Consider the following 22,179-nt stretch of genomic DNA (forward strand, 5'->3'; position numbering starts at 1 on the left):
AAAATATAATAATTAAATTATAGCTGTTCCTAGGGGGCGGCGACCACGCCCCTTTTGAAAAATGTATAGCTAGTAGATCCTTCTAGACTATTGGCTATATGTGTGCAAAATTTCATCCAAATCGGTCCAGCCGTTCTAGCGTGATTGAGTCACAAAGACAAACGTCTGGACAAACATCTTCACATCCAAACTATGCCATTTATAATATATACTAGCCTTTACCCGCGGCCCCGTCCGCAAGGAGAAATTTAAATATATGGGCTATTCGCGTTAGCCTGCTTATTATCTGTTTAAAATTTTGTTTTCTGTCTAATGCATTTTATTTTTGTAATTGAGTAAAAAAAAAGAACTAAATGAGCTGATAACCTGATAGGATCCCAAATGATCCCGAAATTATCCAGAAAAAGCTACGAAATGACCCCCAGGCTAGCGCGGACGGATCCCGAAAACCATCCAGAAATGCCCCGAAAGGGTCTCCAAAAGTTCCCCGAAGTCCCAAAAAAACCGGAAATGACAGCGACACGATTCTAGACGTATCCAGAGAACCACACAGAAATGATCCCTGAAGGTGTTCCAAAATGATCCCGAAAAGGTTCCGAAATGACCCTGACGGGCTCCCGGGCGGATCTCAAAAACCATCCAGAAAATATCAAGGAAGGGTCCCTAAATTATCCCGACATACTCCAGAAAAAGTTCCGAAATGGCTCCGAGGGGATCCACGACGGATCGCGAAAACCATACAGAAATGATTCCGGAAGGATCCCAAAATGATCCTGAAATAGTCCGGAAATGACCCAGATGGGATCCTGCACAGATCCAGATATGATCCCGGAAGGGTGCAAAAACTATCACGGAAAAGTAACAAAAAATCCCGAAATGGCTCCTGCGGCATCTCGGACGGATCCAGAAATGATCTCGGAAGGGTCCCTAAATGATCCCAAAATGGTCCCGAAATGACCCTTATGGATCCGGCAAACCATCAAGAAATTATACAGAAAGGGTCCCAAAATGTTCCCGCAATAATACAGAAAAAGCACGAAACGACCCCTAGAGGATCCCCAAATGATCCCATATTAGCCCCGAAAAGGTCCCGAAATAACTCTGACGGGATCCCGGACAAATCCCGAAAACCATCCAGAAATGATGCCGGAATCCCAAATGATTCCGAAAAAGTCCCGCATTGATTCCGACGGGATCCCGAACGGATACCGAAAATCATCCAGAAGTGATGCCGGAAAGGTCCTCAAATGATCACGTAATAGTGCCGAAATGACCCTTCAGGGGTCATGGACGGATCCCATAAACCATCCAGAAATGATTCCGATATAGTCCCGAAGAAGTCCCGAAATGACCCTGACGGGATCTCGACCGCATCCCTAAATGACCCTGACGGGATCCCGGACAGATCCCGAAATCCATTCAGAAATGATCTTGGGAAGGTCCCAAAATGTTCCCGAAATAATACAGAAAAAGTCACGAAACGACCCCTAGAGGATCCCCAAATGATTCCATATTAGCCCCGAAAAGGTCCCGAAATAACCCTGACGGGATCCCGGACGAATCCCAAAAACCATCCAGAAATGATGCCGGTAGGTATCCCAAATGATCCCGAAATAATCCCGAAATGACCTCGTCGGCATCCCGGACGGATACCGAAAATTATCCAGAAATGATGCCGGAAAGGTCCACAAATGATCCCCTAATAGTCCCGAAATTACCCTGATTGGCTCCCGGACGGATCCCGAAAACCATCCAGAAATGATGCCGAAAGGGTTCCCAAATGATCAACGATACAGAAATGATTCCGGAAGGATCCCAAAATGATCCCGAAATAGTCCGGAAATGACCCAGATGGGACCCCGCACAGATCCAGAAATGATCCCGGAAGGATCCAAAAACTATCCCGGAAAAGTAACAAAAAATCCCGAAATGGCTCCTACGGCATCCCGGACGGATCCAGAAATGATCTCGGAAGGGTCCCCAAATGATCCCAAAATGGTCCCGAAATGACCCTGATGGATCCGGCAAACCTTCAAGAAATTATGCCGGAAGGGACCCCAAATGATCCCGAAATAAAACAGAAAAAGTCACGAAACGACCCCTAGAGGATCCCCAAATGATCCCGTATTAGCCCCGAAAAAGTCCCAAAATGACCCTGACGGGATCCCGAAAGGATTCCGAAAACAATCCAGAAATGATGCCGGAAAGGTCCTCAAATGATCCCCTAATAGTCCCGAAATGACCGTGACGGGATCCCACCAACTATCCAGAAATGATGCCGAAAGGGTCCGCAAATGATCCCGTATTAGTCGAGAAAAAGTCCCGAAATGACCACGACGGGATCCCGGACGAATCCCAAAAACCATCCAGAAATGATGTCGGTAGGTATCCCAAATGATCCCGAAATAGTCCCGAAATGACCTCGTCGGCATCCCCGACGGATCTCGCAAATTATCCAGAAATGATGCCGGAAAAGTTCCCAAATGATTCCCTAATAGTCCCGAAATTACCCTGATGGGATCCCGGACGGATCCCGAAAACCATCCAGAAATGATGCCGAAAGGGTTCCCAAATGATCCCGTATTAGTCGCGAAAAAGTCCCGAAATGACCCCGACGGGATCCCGGACGGATCCCGAAAACCATCCAGAAATGATGCCGAAAGGGTTCCCAAATGATCCCGTATTAGTCGCGAAAAAGTCCCGAAATGACCCCGACGGGATCCCGGACGGATCCCGAAAACAATCCAGAAATGATGCCGGAAGAGCCCCAAAATGATCCAGAAAAAGTCCCCAAATGACCCAGACGAGATCCCGGACGGATCCCGAAAACCATCCAGAAATGATGCCGGAAGAGCCCCCAAATGATCCCGAAAAAGTCCCCAAATGACCCCGATGAGATCCTGGACGGTTCCCGAAAACCATCCAGAAATGATGCCGGAAGGGTCCCCAAATGATCGCGAAAGAGTCCCGAAATGATTCCGGAATAGTCCCGAAAATGTCCCAAAATAACCCCGACGGGATCCCGGACGGATCCCGAAAACTATACAGAAATGATCCCGGAAGGGTCCCAAAATGATCCCGAAATAGTCCCGAAAAAGTCCCGAAATTACCCCGGCGTAATCCCGGACCGATCCCGAAAACCATCCAGAAATGATCCCGGAAGGGTCTCGATATGACCCTTACGGGATTACAAATAAGGTGAAGCTAATTATAAAACCATGTTAATAAGGCAGCAGGCGCATTGGAGCGAATAAAAAGTTACATAGAAACATACAGGTAAAGCTAATAAAAGCGTGCTAATAAAAACAATTGATGGAGGGCGGATGGCGGGAGTAGAGGAGAGGACCACTGATCGTTCCTCCAAAATTGTCTAGATCTCGTTATGTATGTACCAGATACCAAAAACTATTGATTTAGGAGAAAATTTATATTGAGTTATAACAATTATAGATTTTACACCAGAGGGGCAGATAAAGGGGGCGGGCGGAGGGTGTCACTGCTTACTTTGTAAGTCCTCGACTTATTTCACCCCTTGAGTCTGTGATATTGGTGAAGGCCAGTATACGTAAAGTTATAATGTGTAAAAATTATTGAAAAATAATTTCTCGAAGGGGTAGTGGGACCCCCACCCCTCTTTCCATGTTCGAAAAAAATTTCGCTTGTAGACTACTGTCTGTGTCCCGAATTTCATCAAAATCCGTGTAGCCATTCTGGCGTCATTCAGTCGCAAAGACGAAAAAATATAATAATTAAATTATAACTGTTCCTAGGGGGCGGAGACCACGCCCCTTTTGAAAAATATATAGCTAGTAGATCCTTCTAGACTATTGGCTATATGTGTGCAAAATTTCATCCAAATCGGTCCAGCCGTTCTTGCGTGATTAAGTCACAAAGACAAACGTCTGGACAAACATCCAAACATCTAAACATCCAAACTTTGCCATTTATAATATATATTAGAATTAGATTAGATTAGTTTTAATACATTAGCACATTAAGATAAAAATCTGTTCACAATTTTCAATTTCTTTTGCAAATATCTCTTGATAGACCCAAAATGTGTTACCTCCGCTTTCGGATTCGCGATCCTGGAACCAAAACGCGTCTTTTGATATTTTTGGACGTGTATTAAGAGTGTCATTCTGTCGTATAGAATTACCGAAAATTTTATACAAAAATACATTTTGTACATTCGATTATTGAATAAAAAAACCAAACCATTTAAACAGGAATATATCGGCACTCTGATGTTTCTGTGTATGTAGAAAATTAAATATATAACAGAATTCTGTCACTCAATAGCTTGACATATATACATATCTACTTAGTTATTTGCATTCTTATATTCACTCATTGTACTCTATTCTCTTTTACTGGTGCCTATGTACTCAACCAAATGTAGGTACTTACCTACGTAAATTTACTTTTGAATTCAGTTCTTATTAAATAGTTCACCGAGACTGTCTAAAATCGGGAACTTAACGAAATAGCGCGTTTTTATTTAAATCATTTTTTTCATGGTGCCGAAACCCGGGACAGTCGGACTTAGCGATCGGTTGAATTTAATAAAACCCAAAAAAATCGAATTGATAAGTGATTATGGAAGCGGTAGTCCGAGCATCGTGTCGAACGCAAGTTACTAAGCTATGTAACGCGGCCAACGATTATCTAAAAACAATCAAACCTGCAATTTTTTCCGGTTCAAGTTGTCCAACTACAGTAGAGGAAGAGCTGACCATATTCATACAGCGATTGAAAAATGCTCATTCCAACCTCAAAAGGGCGGATGAAGCCGTACGAAACACTGTAAAGCTCGATGATATGCAAGAGGAGGTTGAAAGCGTAATCGAGTACGACGATGAGGCCATAACGCTACTAGCAGAGATGGATTACGTTCTTTCTACCTATTTTAAGCCAGCGCAAAGCAATCAACCCAGCAGCGAGGGCACCGCGCCAACCGTTCAAAACAATGAAAGTGGTCATTATGGCATTAAACTAAAGGCTTTCGAGATAAAGAAGTTCGCCGGAAGTCTGGAAAACTGGTTGCCATTCTGGGATCAGTTCAAGCTAGCGGTTCATGAAAATCAAAAATTATCAACAGCGGCAAAGTTTAACTTCCTAAGCGAGGCGTTGATAGGGAAAGCTGCAGCTACGATAGCGGGATTTACTTCATCTGAACAATGCTACAACGATGCCATAGCCCTGCTGCAAGAGGAGTATGGCGATAGTGACAAACTAGTAGAGAAATGTTTGCAAAAATTAATGAATCTTAAAATAGTACAGTCGTCGAGCGACGTTCATGGTCTACGCAAACTGTATAATCAGGTGAGCGCCACTATGAGATCCCTAACGGCACTTCAAATACCATCGTCACACTATGAAGTTATGGTGAAGTCGGTATTGCTTAAAGCTCTCCCATCAGCCATGCGCGTTCAATTCCATAGATCAGCTGGTAGGGCATCTCTTTCTAGTACGGTACTTAACACAACCACTAACAACTCCCAAAATAGCATCACGAGTGACGCGCAGTTAAAGACTCTACTTGATTTCATTAAAGTTGAACTGGAAGCTTTGGAAAAGTCATTATTGTCAGAGCGAGAAGGTAAGCGATGTGACGAACACGAACGTAAAGGATGGCATGCTAAAACAGGTACCGCCACTGGCCTGTACACCAGCACAAGTGATAAGCAGCCTCAGTGTGTGTTTTGTAAGAAAACTAACCAGTCCACAAGAAATTGTAAAAGTAATTTGAGTGCTGAACAGCGGAAGGCCATTCTCCGTCGTGAAGGAAGATGCTTTCGTTGCACAAACAAAAACCATAATTCAAAATTCTGCAAAGCCCAGTGGCTTAAATGTGAGTTGTGCGGTGGGAGGCATGTGATGTCAATGTGCGAGCGGCCGACAAAGATCGAACAAAGCGCAATAAACGATAAGTCGAGCGCTGTCGAAGCCAAAACGTTACCGTCGACAGCGAGTGCTGCTACGTTAAGCACGACGGATGAGAGCGGTGCAAAGACTTTTTTGCAAACAGCGAAGGTAATAATTAGTAACGAAAATAATTGAGAGCGTATTCTGTCCAGAATTATAATGGACAATGGAAGCCAGCGAACATACGTTACTGAGAGAGTTGTGAAAGAGCTCAATTTACCTACGTATGATACGGAAAAATTACGAATCATTGCATTTGGCAATAAAAATCAGAGCAAACGCCTAACAGAACTTAAGCGAGTACAATTGTCACTAATGAGTCAATACAACAGCGTTCAAAGTAAAGTCATAGCGACTGTAGTGCCCTCAATATGTGAAGACCTTTTACCCACGCCAACAGTTGACAACACGGAGCTAAACAATGTGCGAATGGAATTAGCAGATTATAAGAGTTGTAATGAAAGGCTAATCAGTGGTATAAATCTATTGATTGGGCAAGACTACTATTGGAAATACAATACATCGGAGAGCAAATCGGTAGCGGATAACTTAGTAGCAGTGAAAACATTTTTCGGTTGGACAGTTCAGGGTCAACATAAAGGCAACAAAGGCGCAGCATATGTATTTCAAGTGCGCGAAGAGGACACTGCAGATTTTGATATTTCACAATTTTGGAATTTAGAGTCAATTGGCATAGCGAACGTAATAAATTACGATGAGAAATTGGCAATTGAAAACACACTGGCTAATATAACGATTGACGATGGACGATATGTAGTTAAATTGCCGTTGATAATTGACTGTGCGACACTAAACAATAATAAACAAGTAGCCCTCAGTCGGCTTTATGGACTAACCTACAAATTGAGAAAGAATAGTGAAAAATTTGCGGAATATGATAACGCGATTCGCGATTTAATACACAATAACATCGTGGAGAAGGCGCCTGAAACCGCCGTTGGTAACCCAGTGTACTACATGCCACATCGCCCAGTTTATCGCGAACATAAAACCACTACAAAAATGCGTATTGTGTTTGACGCGTCCTCAAGCGAACCAGGATATACATCTCTCAACGAACATTTGAGTGCAGGAGAAAATTTGGTTGCGGATTTGGTGAGCACTATTTTAAGGTTTCGTTCCAATGCAATTGCTATTACTTCCGATATTGAAAAGGCATTTTTACAAATTTCCCTAGCTGTCTGTAAGCGTGATTCGCATCGATTTTTGTGGTATAAGTCCCTGCCTAATTCACAAGATGAGCTCCCAGAAATAGTTGAATTCCGAATGACGAGGGTTACCTTTGGTGTCGCATCCAGCCCATTTTTGTTGGCAGCTACGATTCATAAGCACTTAGATGTTAGTGAGAACCAGTATGGTCCTATTTGCGATAAATTGAAAAAGTCCTTTTATGTTGATGACTTGGTTTTAAGCGAGCAAAATTAGATATGGCTATGGCCACATATCACCAAGCCTCTAAGATCATGGGTGAAGCGAAGTTTAACTTACGAAAGTGGAACACAAACGATACCGAATTACGAAAACGTTTTCTTAATGATGGGTTTCAAACCGAACCCAATCAAAAGATTCTTGGCATCAATTGGTGCACGTTAAGCGATAACATCAGCGTAGATGTGTCAAGCAGCATCGACTATTTACAGTCCTTGCGTGGCACAAAACGAAATATTATGAGAGCGATGGCCAAGATTTACGATCCAATAGGGATTCTTGGTCCATTTACAATTACAATTAAACTCATTTTGCAAGATGTTTGGAAAGTGAATGTTGGATGGGACCAAGCGTTGAGCGGCGAGTTGTCCAGTGATTTTCAATGTTGGCAAGACGATTTGCAGTTACTACAAGATTTTGCAATACAGCGATGTTTATCTACGAGTGATTCAAAATGTGAGCTACACATATTTGCCCCAAGGCGTACGGAACTCTTGCGTATGTTCGCCGAATATCAGCCTGTGGAACTATAACCACACATTTCGTATGCTCAAAAAACAGAGTGAGTCCAATCGAAAAGGGCTCTGCGAAGAGGGAACTCACTTTGCCAAAATTAGAGTTGACAGCGGCATTAATAGCAGCAAGATTAAGCAAATTTTTAATAAAGTCATTGGATTTCGAAATAGCATCTGTTCATTTTTGGACTGATTCCGCAATAGCACTTAACTGGATAATCGGTCATGGTAAGAAAATTAAAAACTATATTGCAGCGCGGGTAAGCGAGATCAATGACCTTACCAACATTTATGATTGGAGACATTGTCACGGTAAGACAAATCCTGCCGATCTTTTGACCAGAGGCGTTCGAGCCAAGGTACTTGCGAAATCTAAGTTATGGAAATATGGTCCATCTTGGCTATCAGAAGATTCATCAAGCTGGCCCTCGAAATTTGTTATTGAAAACTTTACTAATTTAATGGTAGCTACCCCTGAAACTAACAGCGTAGCAGAACGAATGTCAATTTTACCCATCGAGAAATTTAGTCAACTTAAGCGGCTCTTACGTGTCACAGCATTCATATTCAGGTTTTTGTGTAACTTAAAGTGATGTTCCTCAAATCAACATGTAATATCGATTAGCGAAGTAGAAGAGCTGACGTCGCAAGAATTAAAATCGGCGGAGCTATACTGGATAAAAACTACACAAAATAAATTTTACTGCAATGAGATTCAGGCTCTGTCCAAAGGATCGACGGTTTCGTATGATGCAAAAATTTATTCTTTATGTCCTAAACTGGAAAACGGCATCTTACGACTAACTGGCCGTTTACCGGCGGACAAAGTTGGTAAGAATATCTCTATGCCAATAATATTACCAAAAAGGTCTCATTTCAGTCAGCTGCTCGTGCTTGAAGTGCACAAAAAATGTTTCATGCCGGTGTTAATGCGGTTTTAGCCCAAATCCGACAGAAGTACTGGATAGTACAAGGAAGGCAGCTGATAAAGAATGTTTTGGGACATTGCGTTATTTGTAAGCGGCTGCATGGTAAGAGCGCTTCCGAGCCATGGACTGTATTGCCTATAGAGAGAGTGTCAGCTAGTCGCCCATTCGAAACGACTGGTGTTGACTTTGCCGGACCACTTTTTATAAACTCAGAGAGCGAGAAACAACAAAAAAAGGTTTACATTATGCTGTTTACATGTGCGGCGATTCGGGCGGTACATTTAGAACTGGTTGGCGATATGTCAACGAAAAGCTGTACAGATGCACTAAGAAGATTTATAGCGCGTCGTGGAGTGCCAGCGACCATAGTCTCTGACAATGCCAAAACGTTTAAGCGCGCAGACCTGGAACTAGCTAAACTAAACGAGCTTATGAAAACAACTGAAATGCAGCAACTAACAGCTCACCAAGGCATTAATTGGAAGTACATACCCGAACGAGCAGCATGGTGGGGTGGCTTCTGGGAACGCCTTGTTAGAAGTGTGAAAACGTCATTGAAGGCTGCTGTTGGAAAAGCGCGTCTAACATACGATGAATTAGCTACACTCCTAGCAGAGGTAGAAAGCATTGTAAATGCGCGACCTCTTACGTATATAACAAACGATCATAACGATTTGGAGCCACTTACTCCATCTAATTTTCTCACTGACTGCAAATCTATTTTATTTCAGGCCGATCTCAAAAATGACGTAAGTGCCCTTTCACAATCATGGCATTTGCGACAAGCCTTAATGAAGCGCTTCTGGAAGCGCTGGCAGCAAGACTACCTAAATCAACTTCGTTCAATTCACCATAACCAAGGCGGCCCAGTTCGCAGCATTAAAATCGGCGATGTTGTGTTGGTCCACGAAGATAATAAGCCGCGTCTTCTATGGCGGTTGGCAGTTGTACAAACTACGTATCCTGGACGAGACGGCCGCGTTAGAGCATGCGACATTCGGCTCGCAAATCAGCAAGTGCTAAAGAGGCCTATTCAACTTCTATATCCTCTCGAAATTACATCATCCATTTCCGGGGCCGAGGATGTAGAAAATTAAATATATAACAGAATTCTGTCACTCAATAGCTTGACATATATACATATCTACTTAGTTATTTGCATTCTTATATTCACTCATTGTACTCTACTCTCTTTTACTGGTGCCTATGTACTCAACCAAATGTACTTACCTACGTAAATTTACTTTTGAATTCAGTTCTTATTAAATAGTTCACCGAGACTGTCTAAAATCGGGAACATAACGAAATAGCGCGTTTAAATCATTTTTTTCAGTGTATCCAGCCTGTAGTAGCAGGGTATTACCAAAGAGGATAAATACAATAAGAGCCGTCACTCGTTATTTTTTTGGCATTTACTTGATGTATACTGAGAGGTAGTCGCTACTTTTTTTTTGGGCGAGATGTTTATAAATGTCTTCTATATATTTTCGTGGGGTATTTGTGTTTATTTTTCGACTGTATTTAATTAATTTATTTAATTCTTTTCCAAAAATCACAGTTGCACAAGGGGCCTACACGGCATGGATAAATGCGAGACAATTAAAAATGTCCCTCTCAGAAAACATTCGGCATCAATTTTTTCAATTTCCAGCGAGATACTCGCCACAAAATAACGAGTGACGGCTGTTATTGTATTTATCCTCTTTGGTATTACATACATATATGGATCTGTTGTTGTTGTTGTAGCAATGCTTCGCCCCACCTAACAGCCGCGACCGATCACAAATTGTCATCAATATCCTCTAACGGGAGTCCAAGGAAACTTGCCGTTTCAACAGGGGTGGACCATAAGGAAAGGGGTGTTAGAGGCGTTGGTTCCACATTACAATTAAAGAGATGGTTGGTATCATGTGGGGACACATTGCAAGCGGGGCATACATTTTGTATGTCGGGGTTGATTCTGGATAGGTAAGAGTTTAACCTGTTACAGTATCCAGAACGAAGTTGAGCAAGAGTGACACGCGTTTCCCTGGGGAATATGCGTTCCTCTTCCGCGAGTTTTGGATATTTTTCTTTAAGTACTGGATTCACCGGGCGATTCCCGGCATAAAGGTCCGACGCCTGTTTATGGAGTTCACCAAGGACCTGCTTGTGTTTTTTCGCTTCATACGGCTGGGTTCTCAGGTGCCGTATTTCCTCAAAATGCTTACGGAGATGACTCCTTAAGCCCCTAGGCGGTGCTGGTTCATCAATCAGATGTCTGTTGGGATGCTCAGGTTTCTGGGTATTCAACAGAAACTCTTTGGTCAGCATCTCATTTCTCTCCCTGATGGAGAGTATTCTCGCCTCATTATGCAGATGGTGTTCTGGGGACAATTCTGAGAGCAGTGTTTTGGCAGGCCTGTAGCTTCTTCCAGTGGGCAATTTTTGGGCTTGGCGACCTTATGGGTGACGCGTAGCACGTAATCGGCTGGCTAATTGCTTTGCATGTAGTCATGAGCGTTTCTTTATCTTTTCCCCAGGTACTGCCAGCGAGGGATTTGAGGATTTTGTTACGGCTCTGAATTCTCGGAACAATTGCGGCTGCGTGCTCACCAAAATGTAGATCCTGATCAAACGTCACACCCAAGATTTTGGGGTGTAAGACAGTCGGTAGCGTAGTGCCATCGACGTGGATGTTCAAAATGGTCCACATTTGGGACGTCCATGTTGTAAATAAGGTCGCGGAAGATTTAGTCGGTGATAATGCCAGGTTTCGCGAAGCGAAAAAACTGGAAAGATCAGGGAGGTAGCCGTTTATTTTATTGCATAGCTCATTGATCTTTGGGTCTGGGCCTGTGGCCATTATTGTGCAGTAATCGGCGTAGGAAACGACTGTGACTCCTTCCGGTGGTGAAGGTAGCTTAGATATGTGGAAATTAAACAAAAGTGGGGATAGGACACCACCCTGTGGCAACCCTTGTTTAATTCTCCTTGGTTTTGATGTTTCGTTTCTAAATTGCACCGATGCCTGCCGACCACCCAGATAATTTGCGGTCCACCTTTTAAGACATGGGGGAAGGGTAGACCCTTCCAGGTCTTGCGGTAACGAGCCCTGGTTGACCGTATCAAAAGCTCTTGATAGGTCTAGCGCTACGAGTACTGTTTTATGGTGGGGGTATTGATTTAATCCGCAATTTATCTGGGTGCTAATGGCATTTAGCGCGGTGGTAGTGGTATGGAGTTTTCTGAAGCCATGCTGATGAGAGGCTAGCTGCAAATTTGCTTGGAAATAAGGGAGAAAAATGGCTTCAAGCGTCTTTGCTACTGGCGATAGGAGAGATATCGGACGATACGACTCTCCTATGTTAGCTGGTTTCCCAGGCTTTAGTAGCGGGACCACCTTGGCCATTTTCCATTTCTCGGGTATGACAAAGGTGGAAAGAGACAGGCTGAAGACATGCGCTAAATATTTGAAACCCTCTTTCCCTAGGATTTTAAGCATCGGCATGGCTATGCCGTCCGGGCCCACTGCTTTGGATGGTTTAGCGCGACCAATGGCGTCCTCAACCTCTTTAGCGGTGATGGTGATTGATGACGCGCTGAATTTGTGTTTATGTGCGTGTCTATTGGCTCTCCGTCTATCTTTGTCGACCGCAGGATGCGTTATATATTGTCGGCAGAAAGCGCTCGCGCATTTTTTCGCATCCGACAGCACTTTGTCGCCAAAGGCGATGGAAACTTTGTCTTTGTGCTTAGTCGGATTCGATAGGGACTTTACTGTGGACCAAAGTTTACCCACACCGGTAGAGAGGTTACAACCTCTTAGGTGCTCCTCCCATTTCGCCCGCTTGTGTTCGTCCAGCAGTCTGATGCGTTGGTTTATATCCCTTATTTGGGGGTCGCCTGGATCAAGCTGTCTTATAAGGTCTCGTTCTCTCGCTAAGTTTGCGGCCTCCTTCGGGAAGTGGGCCGGATGTCGGGGATTCTCCCGGCGGGAATGAAACGTGCCGAGGCGGATTCAATGACCTTACGGAAGGCACGCTCCCCTTGGCGGGCATCAGTCGGGATAGGGAGGGCAGCAAAGCGGTTGTCTGTAAAAGATTTATATTCTTCCCACTTTCCTTTTTTGAAGTTTATGAAAGTGCGTTTTCCGGTGACGATGAAGTCGGCGGTACGCTCGAGCGAAATAAGTATAGGCAGGTGGTCGGATGCCAATATTACCATCGGCTGCCATTTGACGCAGTTTACGAGTTCTGTGCTCACGATTGAGATATCTGCGAACTGTGACAGCTTCCTACCATACGTGTGGGGGCGTCTCCGTTTATTGTGCAGAACGTCGTTTCTTCTATTTGATCCGCCAACATCTCACCCCTACTGTCCGCCCGCAAGTTTGAGTGCCATAGATCGTGATGGGCATTGAAATCGCCTAAGATAATGCGATTGTTGCCAGTGAGTAAGGCTCTGATATTAAGGCGGTATCCACTGGGGCAACAGGTGGCAGGAGGGATGTAGATGTTGATGGTTTCTAGGTTTGCATCGCCTGACCGGACAGATAGGCCTTGGCGTTCTAAGACATTGTCCCTGCGGTCGATGCCAGGATCAAATATATAATATTGCACAGAGTGGGGTATGATAAACGCGAGGCCGCTTCCATTTCCGCTCTCGCGGTCTTTCCTGTGGACATTAAACCAAGAGCAGGTCTGCAATGCAGATCTTGCTGTGAGTTTAGTCTCTTGAATCGCAGCAATGCGGATATTGTGCCGCTTCATGAAATCGACTATCTCCGTAATCTTCCCAGTTAGTCCATTACAGTTTAACTGCAGAATTCTGAAGTGCATAAGGGGAGACGCCGCCACTCTGGGGGTAAGTGACGGGTGACTACGCCTGGGTTGTTGAAGGCCAGGACGCAATTGCTGTTGTGGCCCTGGGACTGGGCGTCCTTGGGCAAGCATTGGGGTACCCGGATGATTTGGGTTTGCGTCCTGGCAACATGGCGCGATGAAACCCGTCGGGGGTTGCCGTCGCGGAGACCAGAACATCTAGGAAAGTGGCACCACCCAAGGCAGGAGCTGCATTGGGCGGATGTCGCAAACATATATATTCTGTGCTGGCAAACGGTGCAAACGGAGGTAGGGACTAAGAGTCTTTTTCCCTGACCTACGCGATTGCTGCAGGAAGATATGCTCAGCATTGCTACCGACTCTACTACGAAGTTAGTAGTTATGAGTGGTAGCAGCTGTTTGAGTTGTTGGCGCCGTGGGGCGCGAGCAGCAGCGGGTACTTGTTGTGGCTTGCTGAGCAGCGGGGCTGCTGGAAGGTAGCGGGGGGCGCTTAGGCGTAGACTACGGGACGCCCTTGGGCGTGAACAGCAAGGAGCCACAAAAGATTTATAAAAGTTACGTGGACGTCGGGTTTTGGGATCAAGCCCAGAACAACCTGTCCGATGCAACCATCCCTTACACGCAACACACTGAACAGAGTATGATCGTCCTAAAAAGATTCTTTTCCGGCAGATGCAGCAAAAACATTTCTCAGGACCGGGGTCAGGAGACGGACCCGGATTGGATTCGATGCCTTCCCGGAGTAAGAGAATATGGAGCAGTCCTGCTGCAAGGAGCTGCTGGGAGGATGACAATTTGTGGGAGGGACGCAACAAATTAAATGGGGTCACACTGAAATGACAGCCCTTGGTCGGGTCTCGCTTTCTCTTGTGCGAAATTGTTCTTGTTGTTTGTAGCTGCGATAAAGTTTCGTCAGTTTTTCAAGGTTGGAATTCAAGACAAAATAAAGTAGTGTCATATACGTAGGTTAGACTGGGTCGATTTATTAACCGATATCGTGCCATCGATTTTTCGATAGGATTTGGGCTCAGGAAAAAAAGTTGCACTACGCATACCCAAAAAAATAGTTTACGAGCGTGCAAAAAAAATGGAGAAGGGGTAAATTTTTCGACGAAAACACTCCCCAAAACCCAAAAAATATTTCTTTTTTTTTCAAAAACTGTAATTGCCGACGTTTTTACAACAGTTTTTTGAAAAAAAAATATTTTTTGGGTTTTTGAAAACAAAAGTTAATTATTTGTTTTTTGATTTTCAATTGAAATTATTTTCTAAGCGAGCAGAACAAGTCTTGAATATGTAGAAAAAAATCGCCATCGCATTGTGACGAATATTAGCAGCACTAAGGGATACTATCATCTCTAAGCCGATGCTAAGGAGTAACATGTATGCACATCAATAATTCAATCATTATGTCTACACATATGTACGTACACGCAGCGGAGAAGCAACGCACAACCACATGCGTTAATCAGAGATACTCCCGAAAGTATGCAATGGTTGTGGAAATGTCGCTCACACATACAAGCGCATGGGGTTTGAGAGAAGCTATAAAGTCATGCATCTGTAGTTACAGCTGAGTAATTTTATAGCTGATAACTAACTAGTAAGTTCTGGAAATAGAAAAGCCTAGAAATATGCAACGAGGAAGCCAGACAGTATAAAAGACAGCAACAGTAGAGGCACGACATTCAGTTTGACTTAAGACGCTATCTGGCGAGCAATAGTAGTGTTATTTTGAAAGTAGTCTAATAAAGGCCATTTTGCATTATCGACTATTGGAGTTATTTATTCAACAGTTTAGTGATTCGAACATTGGCAGAAAGGTTGAAAATAAGAGGAATTCCAGCAAATTCGTTACAATTGGTGTCAGAAGAGGAATTGTTGAATAAATTCCGAAGATTTCGAGTACAACAAGGACATGGCAAAGTTAAGAGAATTGAAGATCCAGCAACTGAAGAAGGAGTTGGAAAGCCGTGGATTTAATACAAGCGGCATTAAACTCGAACTTAAGGCACGACTACGAGACGCAATGGAAGCAGAAGGAATTAACGTGGAAGAGTATGTCTGTCATCTTGATGTCGACGAGACAACAACAAAAATTTAAGAGAAAAACGAAACATCGCAGACAGTTACCAGCACAGACTTGAACACGATTTTGGCTGCAATATCTGCACAAACATCGACAGTAACATCCAAGATGGGAGCACAGGACACGCGCATAACAGAAATGTCATCACAAATATCCACAAATATGTCAGCACAGCTCGAAGAACAGAAGACATATATGGCATCCCAACGGGAATCAGAGGAGGCACGCATAAACAAATGAGCCAAGATCCCGCATTCCGGAATTATTGTATTTGTAATCGAATTTAAAAAAAAAGTTTGGTGACATAGCGTTTTTGAAGTTTTTCGTTTTATTACATTTCTCTCATATTTCGCTACCAGTGCTCGGAGTATTTAAAACTGTTACCTGAGTAAACGACTACGTCGGAGTAAAAATTTAATTTTCGGAGTATATTTTTTTTTCCTTTTTGAAAGCTGGCGAACAACTAGCATCAAATTAATTTGGTACCATGAAATGTTTCATAGCAAAAAAGTTATCTGCCTTATCAGGTGCACATGGAGTCGGTTTCAAGACCGAGGCAAATTTCTGTAGGAACGATAATGGTGATATGATAATTGACGTACAGAGTGTGGGGGAAGACGAACCCGATACCCCGATCGCCGGTGATGAAAAATACGATCCGACATCCGACAATGGTGAAGTAGAATAACAATATCACGGGTAAAAAATCACAAGGTGCCAAGTAATGACGGGATACCCGCCGGACTGTTCAAACATGTAGGCCAAGAGTTGGTATAAAATAAAGAAGCAAAAAAAGTGGGTATTGCAGTAAATGTGGACAAGACGAAGTACTTCCTGTCATCGTGGCCTTGTAGTCACGACACTGTTGACGAATATAAATTCGAGACTGTGAAGGATTTCGTCTATTTGGGAAGCAGCATTAAAAGCAAAAACAATGTCGGCCTAAAAATCGAATGGAGAATAACTCCTGCCGGAAGATTTATAATCCTATCCGTGATGTCGACGGCGGGTATCGAAGGAGGTATAATGATGAACTATATGCAGTCCTTTTCTGCATTTCGACTTGGATTGGAATTTTTTCGATTTGGCAATTTTGGTATTCTGTGTTCCAATCTCTTTCGATCCAACGTCGAATCGTTCGATTTTTTGTATTCTGCATTTCGATCGTAGTTCCGTTTTTCTAAGTTGCAAATTAGTTGGCGGAAAAATATTTTCTTTTTATTTTTTTTAGTAATTTATAACAGAATTTTAACAAAAATGTAAGTAAAACTTGTTAAGAAACCTAGAAGGCTTGATGATGATTGTTTTTTATATGTTTCCATGGCGATGTCGAAGTCCTTGGACGTATTTGCGCCGCAAAAGTATCTAACACATACTTGAAAGCATCCTTGTTAAGTCGAAAGTTATTTTTGAACCTAAATAAGAAAATAAGTCATTAAACTATACCACTTTTAAGTTCAATTTCTTACAATTCGTCACTCATCTCAAATGGATTACACAAATCTCGCAATATTTGCCTTTCCATTCTCGCCTGGCAATTTTGGTATGCGTTGCTTTCCAACTCCATGAATAATGCCGCGGCTATTGATTCCATTATAATAGACAGCTATAATTTGTGTCTGTTCGTTGGGTCCAGATATATGCCAAAGCAAGCTGCCGGAGTAGAGGAAGGTGAAGCGAAAACGTAAACAATCCTTGCGGAAAGAATAAATAAATCTTCATAAAGTATTTTAGGGCAGTGCAATGAAATTAGCATCCTTAAAATTCAGCAAATGTCAACTATATTCGTGCAGGAATCCGTTTTAACAAAACTTGGTGGCCACGGCAGGGAATTGGCCAAAAGAACGACAAAAACACACTTACAATTATGAAAGCACTTCACTCAAAAAAATATAACACTGCGGCAATATATTATATTGCTTTTTTTTGTACAAAATGGCGTGGATAATAAAATATAAAAATTTTTCAGTATTTTTTACAAATTTTCTTTAATTTATTTTGTTCCAATGTTCACACATTCCGTACCAACAGCTAATTTCGAAAAATCATTCGCTCTTCCTCTTCTCTTTACAATTCCGTCGTAATGCAGAATACCAAACTTCGATTGAAGCGGAGCGTAGAACGGGAACGTAATCGAAATGCAGAATAGGGGTGATGAGCTTTTCGCAGATATGACGATAGTGCAGCGAATAAAAACATAAAGTTCGCTAGCTGGATCATGTTATGCGGATAAATTACTACACTCCGGCAGTTTGTAAATAGAGGAAAGGGAAGATCTTTACTGACTTAGGAGAGACAGTTGGAGGAAGATTTGACCTCGCTTGGTGCTCCCAATTGTTATCGCAAAACAGGATTAGCTGACCTTACTGACTCAACGTACATCATTTTTATATAAAACTTCAAGAAGTGCTGTACGTTGAATTTTGGCAGAATTTACAGATCGCTTCCGGCTTACATTTTACTCCTTCTATTATCATTCCGTACGAAAAAGGTACAAAAACTGTGAGTAAAATTTGAACAAACATGTCTTAAGACACGAACAATAAATTCACGGCATTTCATCCAATCGTCACTTATAAACAATCAGCTTTTCCTACGTATTAGTAGTATACTATTTAGGTAGTGATACTATTTCGTTTTCAACTCGACCCAAATAAACCTTTGAGAAAAAAAATGTAGTAGGAGGTATGAGCGGAGCAAAATACTCCGATTGGAATAAAGTCTGAACACTGCGTTAGCAATGAAACATGTTGTCAAAAGCGTGACGTCACGCCGATAAAGTTTATTTCCCAGCTAAGATTTTTTTGCTTTCTCATTTTTTAATGCGAGATCTGTTTATTGGTTCATGGGAGGCACGTATTTTAGAAATGACGTTGCAAGTGTCATCTCAACTGGAAGACCAAACGACATATATGGCATCTCAATTGGAAGCGCAAAAGGCACGTATATCTAAATGTCGGCAGAAATTTTGGAACAGGTATCATCAAAACTGGAAACGCAGGATGCAAAAATGGCTCAATTTCAGGCAGAAGTAGATGATTTAAAAGGTCGTAACTAAATCCGCCAGCTGTTTCAGCAAGCAGTCCGAAGGTAAAAACACCATCCTTTGACGGTTCTGTTCCTTTCCAGGTATTTAAGCTACAGATTGAGAAAACCGTAGCAGTGAACAACTGGAATGCTGAAGATAAAGTTGCAGCTCTATTCGTAGCATTGAAGGGGTCAGCAGCCGAAATCCTACAAACGATTCCCGAAGGAGAGTGGAACAACTATTAAGCATTGATGGCTGCTGTCGAGAGACGATATGGAAGCGAGCATAGAAAACAGATATACCAAATTGAGTTGCAAAATCCTTACCAAAAAGCTAATGAGAATTTGCAAGAGTTTGCTTCGGATGTTGAAAGGTTGGCCCATCTAGCAATGGCAACGCACCCGTGGAATACACCGAGAGGGTAAAAATCCAGAGTTTTATAAATGGAATACGGGATTTCGAAACGAAACGAGCTACATATGCGAACGCAAAGCCAACATTTGCTGAAACGGTATCCCATGCACTGACTCAGGAAACTGCCTCACTTTTAAGTAAGCCAGCTTACAAAGCCCATCGTCTGGAAGTAGAAAAGCCAGATTGGGTGGACACAATTTTGGAAGCACTGAAGGGATCACAACAGAAAAACTCAGGAGTTATGAAATGTTTCAAGTGCGGAAACCCAGGCCACATTGCACGTCATTGCAGCAACGGTACTAATAGTTCCAACAATGTGGGTGGACGTAAACGCAAAGCTGAATGAGATGAGCAAATCTCCAAATCCACTCAATCGTTAAACTAAAGCGAGTCAGCCACAAGGGGCGACAGCTAGCTCCCTCAATTGAATGCCCCATAATCTCTATCTCGCAAATTTGAAGAAGGTCAAGCAATCATACTGTCGGAGGACATGTGGATGGAGAGGAACGTTTACTGACTGTAGATACCGGTGCATCCCATTCCATCATTCGATCAGATTTAGTCAACAAGAAGATAATGTCAATGCTTGGAGCAAGATTACGTACAGCCTTGGGAGAGGACACCCAGGTAATTGGAGAAGTAGAATGTGAAGTAGCAATTGGGAACGTCACGGTACTACACAATTTTATAGTGGCAGAGATTGTTGATGAGATCATAATTGGAATGGACTTCTTAATCGACCAAGGCATCAAGATCGATGTGCAAAGCAAGACGATGAGATAGAAGAACATGGATGTGCCACTTAATTTCGGCTACGAGAGAGGATACAGCAGTAAACGAGTGCTGGTGGAAGAGTCAGCAAATACCACCAAAATCAGAAGCAGTCATCTGGGCAAAGGTTGATGGAGATTGTGGGACAAACAAATTGTGGGTTGTCGAAGCAGCAAACAAATCAATACCGAACATACTTGTACGAAAAATCCTGGCTACAACAAAACAGGATGGACGTATCCCGGTAAGAGTACTCAATGAGTTCAAGTCACCACCCAAACTGACCAGAGGAGCTATTTTGGGAAGATGCCAAGAAGCTGAAGTACTAATCAATTGTGAACAGCTCCAGGAAGAGGTTTCAACTAGCAATATTGATCTTTCAGATGACATCATGCCATGGACGAAGGGACTAGAGGAAGACTATCAGAGTAAGGCAAAACAACTGCTCCTAAATTACGGGAACATATTTGACCAAGATGGCTGCAAACCAGGCCGCACCAACGTTGTGAAACATCAAATTGACACTGGAGATGCGAGACCGATCCGTCAAGCTCCACGTAGTGTTCCACTGGCGAAGCGGGAAGTTGTGAGTCAAATCATACAAGAAATGAGCGACAGCGGCGTCATCGAACCATCAGCTAGTCCCTGGAGCTTACCGGTAGTACTTTTAAAGAAGAATGATGGAAAAATTAGGTTTTGCGTGGACTACCGGAAGTTGAATGACGTTACGAAAAAGGATAGCTACCCATTGCCAAGAATTGACGACACTCTGGATTAGCACTCTGGTACGAAATGGTTTTCCACACTGGACTTGAAAAGCGGCTACTGGCAAGTGGAAGTGAAGGTGGAAGACAAAGAGAAAACAGCCTTCAGTGTCGGTGATGGTCTTTGGCAATTTACAGTGATGCCTTTTGGACTATGTAATGCACCAGCTACTTTTGAAAGACTCATGGATCAGGTACTGAAAGGACTACATTGGAAAACTTGCTTAGTGTACCTAGACGACATCATCGTATGGGTAAGAACTTGGAGGAGGTTTTCCAAAGAATAGCTGGTGCTGGTCTGAAACTTAGTCCCAAAAAGTGTTCTCTGTTCAAGAAGCAAGTTAGTTACTTGGGTCATAAAGTAACGACGGAGGGCATCTGCACCGCGAATGAAAAGATAGAAGCAGTGAGGGATTGGCCAAGACCACAGAATCTGCATGAATTGATCTGTGCACATATTACCGCCGATTTTTACCAAATTTTGCCAGCGTATCTCATAGCCTCCACGAGCTAACAAGAAAAAATAAAGCTTTTGAATGGAAGAAGGAGGAAGAAGTAGCTTTCCAAACATTGAAAGAGCGTTTGTGCACTGCCCCAATGTTGGCATATCCGAGCGAGCGGATATGATATAGGAGGCGTTTTATCACAACTGGTCGATGGACAGGAGAAGGTAGTTGCATATTACAGCCGTTCGATTGGAAAACCAGAGAGGAGCTATTGCGTTACACGGAGAGAGCTGTGGGCATTGGTAGAGTGCATTAAACATTTTCACAAATACCTCTACGGCCAGCGATTCCGCGTCAGGACAGATCACGCAGCGTTGAAATTGCTTCTGCATTTCCGTAATCCGGGAGGACAATTGGCACGGTGGATCGAGCGACTACAAAGCTATGACTTCCATTGAGCATCGAAAAGGTAGTACCCATAGAAATGCTGATGCAATGACACGAAGACCATGTAGCTTGGAATGCAAGCACTGTTCAAAGGCCGAGGCTAAAGAAGACATTATAGATGTCTGGATAATGACTATAACATGTACAGATGAATGGGACAAGGAACAGCTAAGGAAGGGTCAGCTAGAAGATACAGATCTGTCACATGTTATGCAAGGGCTCGAACGAAACGAAAGACCAAACAGAGAGGAGATGTCAGCAGAGAGTCCCATTGCGAAGTCATATTGGGCACAGTGGAACAGTTTAGAATTGATATCCGGTTGCCTTCATCGAGTATGGGAGAGTGAGAATGGTCAATGCAAGAATAAACTGATAGTTGTTCCCAGAAAGAGGATGCCTGTCGTGCTCAGCGATCTGCATAATGGTCCAAGTGGAGGTCATCTTGGAATCACGAAGACGCTCGATGACTTACCGATCGGCAGTACCTTCGACTGCGAGCTGATTTGAAGTATGGGATAGATGCCGATGCGGAGAGAAATTTAAGAAATCAACTGGGGTTTTGGAAGAAGAGCTGAG

At 43.1% G+C, this 22,179-nt stretch overlaps 2 protein-coding genes across 4 annotated transcripts in view; both read left to right on the forward strand.

The window, feature by feature from the left end:
- SK (small conductance calcium-activated potassium channel) overlaps nucleotides 1–22,179 on the forward strand; it is a 591,679-nt gene that overhangs the window by 508,914 nt on the left and 60,586 nt on the right. The gene's annotated exons all lie outside the window — the stretch shown is intronic.
- LOC137249926 (uncharacterized) lies at nucleotides 6,088–7,236 on the forward strand. The gene is made up of 2 exons (XM_067782005.1): nucleotides 6,088–7,044; nucleotides 7,127–7,236. The coding sequence occupies exons 1-2, from the start codon at nucleotides 6,088–6,090 to the stop codon at nucleotides 7,202–7,204; spliced, it is 1,035 nt and encodes a 344-aa protein (XP_067638106.1). The 3' UTR covers nucleotides 7,205–7,236.

This window comes from Eurosta solidaginis, chromosome 4 (genome assembly GCF_040869045.1).
Source record: "Eurosta solidaginis isolate ZX-2024a chromosome 4, ASM4086904v1, whole genome shotgun sequence".
In the NCBI taxonomy this organism is placed as follows: Eukaryota; Metazoa; Arthropoda; class Insecta; order Diptera; family Tephritidae; genus Eurosta; species Eurosta solidaginis.